General features: G+C 39.5%; 1 protein-coding gene across 1 annotated transcript in view; it reads left to right on the top strand.

Moving 5' to 3' along the window:
* Positions 1-5,866, top strand: part of arb2a (ARB2 cotranscriptional regulator A) — a 172,625-nt gene that overhangs the window by 11,514 nt on the left and 155,245 nt on the right. The window contains exon 4 of the mRNA XM_008288648.1: positions 4,845-4,945. Coding sequence (XP_008286870.1) covers positions 4,845-4,945 — 101 coding nt within the window. The remainder of the gene's footprint in view (positions 1-4,844; positions 4,946-5,866) is intronic.

Here is a 5,866-nt window from a genome sequence, read left to right on the forward strand (position 1 = left end):
GGCGACCTTCTTGCTGCGAGGCAACAGTGCTAACCACTGCTCCACCTTGCAGCCCCCTATTCTGACGAGACTAGTCCAAATAATTAGAAATTCATTTCTATGACGATGAGACATAATTATACCTTTCTGTCAGCCTTGCTGATCTCTGTTGCTTTGATCATCTTGGAACCTGCTTTTTTGACATTTACCCAAGATGTCTTGCAACTTCTGTCAGCTTAATGAGGATGCAAAAAAAAAGACTTCTTATGGACTAAATTGATTAATGAGAACCATCTCTAAAATAAAGCTTTATATTTCCGCCTACTGACCTGGAAAAAGTAATTCAAGCTTTTATTCCATCTGGACCATGGTTAGTCTCTCTACACTACAGTCAGTTAAAAAAAACCAAAAAAAAAAACATGAAATCATCTGTTCTAAAATGTAACAACTCAATTTTTGACTGGAAATACAGAAAAAGAACACATAACACCTATTTTAGCATCTCTTCACATTTGCTTTTAGAATGCAGTAACATAATTTATTAATCAGTAAAGCTTGGAATGGAATGGCTTGAATGGCTCCAAGGTACAGACAGGTGACAAATTTCAGGAAAAGCGAACTAAGTGTTTTTATAAGGTGTTGGACCACCACGTACCACCAGCTTTAATGTGCACAAGCATTAATTCTCCAAGTCGCTGCAAGTCTGGAGGGATGAATACCATTCTTCCAAAAGATATTGCCTTATTTTGTGTTCTCAAGGTGGTGACACTGTTTTACTCGTCAATGCAAAATCTCCCATAAGTGTCCAGTTGGGTGGAGATCTTGTGACTATAGCACGTTATTGACACCATTTTTTATATTCATCAACGCATTCAGAGACCACTGGTGCACTATAGATGGGCCACTGTCATCCTGGAAGAGACCACTCCCATTCATCATTGCATAAAGGTGGTCACGCAGAACAAACTGATTTGCGGTGAACCTTCTCTCTAAGGGAACAAGTGGACCAAAAGCATGCCACCAAAATACCCCCCAATGCCTAACGCAGCACTGGATCACTTAATTGTAAAAACAGGGGAAAAAAAGTGTTACCCATCTGTATATCGTTACATTTGGGATGCACTCTTTGGTCGGCAGAGAAAGCTCTTCCCACAATTGTTAAGATTTTCAACAAAAGTGGACAGTGTTTTTGCTGTTTATGCTCCTAAACGTTATAATTCATAATCCGCTCAGATACACTCTGTTTATTCTTTTAAACATCAGCAAGCAACACACTTTTAAAACTGCTTTTCATTGACTTGTATGCTTTGTTTTGCTATTAAGTTTGTCACATATTTTATCTGTCTTTTTGTAATATGTGTTGCTAGTATTGCCTAATTTTAACTCCCACACATCCTTTGTTCAGCACTTTCTAACTTTCTGAAGAAAAGTCATTAGAAAAATTAAGTCATTATTCTAGCAATCACGAGTTGCATGTGAAGTAAGACCGGTGTTTTTTCCAGTAGTGTACACTGAATATGAGCTTTCGGTTAAACATTTTCATGCCGCAAAATACATATGGTTTTCACATCCTGCCGACGTATTTTTTTTGTGAAGGTTCTTGATGCTCTCATGAAGTTTTGTGTTCATCCATCTGTGTCACCTTACACCCAAACATGCACCATCCTGAAGTTCACCTCTAATACACTCCCACAGTTCCACCACATGCAATATGCATTAAGATAATGAGACAAATGTTCTTTTGTAATCAGCTTTTTTTATTTGCATCCCCTACTATGTTGCTTTTAATTGTTGTGTGCATTCTTTGAAGTTCAAAGCAAAGTGATAGACCCGTTTGTGGGATTACCTGGGTGTTTTTATTATTTCCAATGCAGGTATACAGTAGCTCCTTTGAGAGCCAGCCTTCTGTGAAGGCTTTTTTCTCCTCTTTTCTTGTGCCTGCTCAGACACTATCTACCAGCATCTAAAAAGGATGTAGAAACAAACATTTGGTAGCAAGAAAGCAGAGGCCCTGAAAGAACACACAGACATTTAAACTAACTGAACTCAGGCATCTGAGGGGGGCCAAACATTTGGAGGAAACAAATAATCATCAAGCAAGATGTATGCAAATTTTATTCATCCCGTGATTAAAAAATTGACAGAAGCATCTTCTTTAGAGAATGAAAAAGGAAACGGTGTCAATCCCTGTTGATACGAGCTTGTGTAATGAGAACAAATACTGTATGAGTTGTGCTGCTGGAGATTAACTGGCTGAGAAGAAAGGAGCACTACCTGAATAAGCAATATTATCTGTCTGTTGTTTTTAGGCCACAGATGATTCAAGAAAATGAATACTGTGCCTCTCTCACACAGCTTTGCAAGTACAAATGCATTGTTTTTGCTGGTAAGAAATATGCCCCATTATAAATAGACACAACTACTGAATTGTATGCCTTTGGTTGTAAAAGTAGGTTATGCTGCTTAGTCAGCCTCTTTATGGGTTTAAGGGTGTGTGTCACACAGGCATACCTGCATTCTTATTTCTGCAACTGTTTATCCGATACATGCAGATGTGTTTCTGCTCGGATTATTCACTGTATGCCATTGTTGGTCTGTCTAGTCTTCTCTCTCATCAGTCTCCTTCATTTCTTTATGTCAGGCAAGATGAGGGAGTTTTTCAGATGTCATGAGGGTAAATGTGGAATAAGTCTCTATGCAGATAGGTCTGTTATGGACCAACACCACAGCACAACACACCGTAATGTCCTCTATCAGCCTGCCACCTGAGACGGTCTGAGAACTAGCTACATTCAGCCCGAGAGCTGTGTGAGATGGCACAAGGACATGGGTGCATGTGTTTGCCCCTGGCAGTGTGAATAGAATGGCATCATCATTGCCCCCTAATGTTCAATCACATTCCTCTCTCTCCCTCCCTTCCTTCCATACCTCTGTCCATCCCTCCCTCCTTTCTTCCTTTTAGTGTCTCTCTATCATCACGGTTATGTATTTTGCGTGGAGGACTGTGTGTGTGTGCGCACGTCTTTGTGTGTCTGTACGTTTGCGAGGGGGCTGGGAGGGTGGCGGCTGTATTGTCAGACACATCACAGCACCAGATGTCCAATTTGCACTTCAGCCTCGTCTGAATGGAGGGACAGATAGAAAGAGGGAGAACGAGGATGTTGGTGTGATGGCCTCCAAGCAAAAGAAAGAGATAGGAACAAAATCTGGGTTGAGCGCAGGAGCAGTGAATCATTTTTCATCACAAAAAAATAATTAAAATAAGTTTTGCCATATATTCATAGTATGATATAGAGAGATCTGCAGATGGTATATCTGAGATGCTGCACTTTGTTGGGGGACAACTGGCCATATTTATGTACATATGAGGGTAAAGACATGCTTAAGCTGCAGTTCAACACCTGAGAAAAACTATTAACCATAAAATTAGATTGCAGAGTTTCAGTGTGTTTATACTAGTAATGCAATAAAAATCTTTAAACAAACTTAAATGAAAAGAAATTGAGATGGAAAGACATGAGGTTACTCCACGATGAAAGGAACTTATAGCTTATAGGAAATGTGAAAGCCACTAAACCCATTAAAGAGAGAAAGGAGGAAAGAGAGACAAGGAGAACAGTGGGTTATTTGTTAGAAGCTGACTTGGCAGAATGACTGTATTGTGCATGGATAAACACAGAGGCACACATAATGTATAGCACATATGTTTGACAGAAAGACACGCATAAAAATAGTGGCAGCATAGAAAGAGCTTACAACTTTCGTAGAGTTGTAGGAAGTCATTGATTGAAATTTAGGAAATGAGTTATAAGGATGAGCAAAAGGCATGCTGAGTGAAACTGGATAGGAAGGTCAATAAAATACTCAGATTGAACTGTCTTAATGTCCTGTTCAAGTACAGTGTGTTGAATCAGTGCAAACATCCAGGAGTAGAATGAACCATAAACTCTAGCATGAAAACCTTTGAATGCAGGGAACACCTGATTGTTTAATGTCTGGACTAAAGTTTTCCATGGGATATTTGAGGGATGTAACTATTTTTCCCTTTTCCCTCCAGAGACAGCTCACTTACTGATGCCTTTTTATGATTCTCTGTTTCATCTAAAGGTTCGGCTACAGCCTAAGAAAGGGCATCAGTGGTTGTCTGTCTATAAAGAGGTTAAGCACTAGTAGAAGATCTTCTTCCTTGTTATTCCCAGTTTGTAAAATTGTTGTATTGATCTAATATATTCTTTGTTGCGTTCTGTTTGTATTCAAACACAAGGCAAAACTGAGACGAGAAAAACCCACAGACTACTCGTATTAGTAACATTTTCCATCCTCGGCTCCGGCTGTCATTGTAATGGCTGTATTACAGCTGTAATACAGTGCAGGCTATCTGTGCGGTGTTGCTCGGTGCAGCAGGGTCACCTCAGTCTGTGTAGGTGTCAGTTGTAGTCTAATTCCTGTGATTCGGTGATGAATCTCTCTGATAGAAGACAAGCATAGGGTCTGGCCCAGATGGAGCTCTATTAAGCTGTTAATAAATGAGGATTCTTCTCTTCTCTGTCTGCATCTGTCGAATGGAAGGCAGTCACAAATTTGTAAACACACACACACACACACAGTCAGAATATTATAATGAAGTAAAGCTAGCCAGATGGCTGAATTAGAAAGCGCTCTCTCTCTCTCTCTCTCTCTCTCTCTCTCTCTCTCTCTCTCTCTCNAAAAAAACTAAGGAGTCAAGCTTAGTTTGCTTAATCTGGCATGTGCCGTCAGAGGTCGTAATACGCCTGTTTAACTTACACAAACAAACACACGTATACAGGTATCTGTTGTCATTGCAGATGTGTTTTTTAGTCTTTAATTGTATCTTTCTCCCACAGATGGCCAGCTCAGACATATAAAAACGGGTAAACCCTTTGTGTTCAATGCCAGAGAGGATCTCCACCGCTGGAACCAGAAACGCTATGAAGCTCTTGGAGAGGTAATATACTGATGTTTCTATTGGCATACCAAGTGACAATATGTTTTTTTTAAAGCTGCATTCAGGCCATCCACGTTCAGCAACTTTGGCCTCAGTTGCTGAGCCTGTTTGAGAAATCTGTGTTGACTGGTTTTGCAACAAGATGTTGCAGTTGTTACTGTGGCATACAAATCCTTACCACACACAAAACCTGTTACATGCCTTATCATATTGGAGTGAGGTAGAGTGAATTTTTGACTTTTACATATCGATCTTCCATACAGATTATTTCAATGTCAAGTCCTTGTTTTATGACTGGAGATGGAGATCTAGAGAAGTTTATTTTATAGTGTAAGGCTGGATTCACTCTGGATTTCTAAAGCGGGCACTTAGAGCCCAAGAGGGGTGAATATGAAGTTATATTGAAAGCGATTTGTTAACGAGGGATGTCTCTGATTCATGCCAGTCTGAATTCTGAAATCTTATAGTACTGTAAGTGCCATGGTTATTGGAGATATGGGAGAATAACGACAGTGTGTGGAATGCTGGTGGCAAATGCAGGTGCAGCAAGAGGTCTGCTGTGACTTGTGGATAAAACAAACACACCAAGAAATGTGTACGTAGATATTTGAGTCAGTGGATGAAGGACAAGTAATTAACAACCAAAAGACAGCAGGCAAACAATGTCACAGAGCAATGAAAAAATTAAACGCCTCCAACTATCTTAAGCTTTGCAAACAAAGGCTTACGATATCTTGTTTAGGATAACTTTACAATCTTTTGTAATAATGGGCTGCCATCATTACCATTCAGTCTGTCAAAATGTGTCGTGATGTGTGTGTGGTAGGACATTGTTTTTAATGAAAAAAGAGTGTTGAAATATATTGTATATTTTGAACAATATATTATATTATATTATTTTATAGTTGTGACATTTCACTC

Source organism: Stegastes partitus, unplaced genomic scaffold (genome assembly GCF_000690725.1).
Source record: "Stegastes partitus isolate 25-593 unplaced genomic scaffold, Stegastes_partitus-1.0.2 Scaffold13, whole genome shotgun sequence".
In the NCBI taxonomy this organism is placed as follows: Eukaryota; Metazoa; Chordata; class Actinopteri; family Pomacentridae; genus Stegastes; species Stegastes partitus.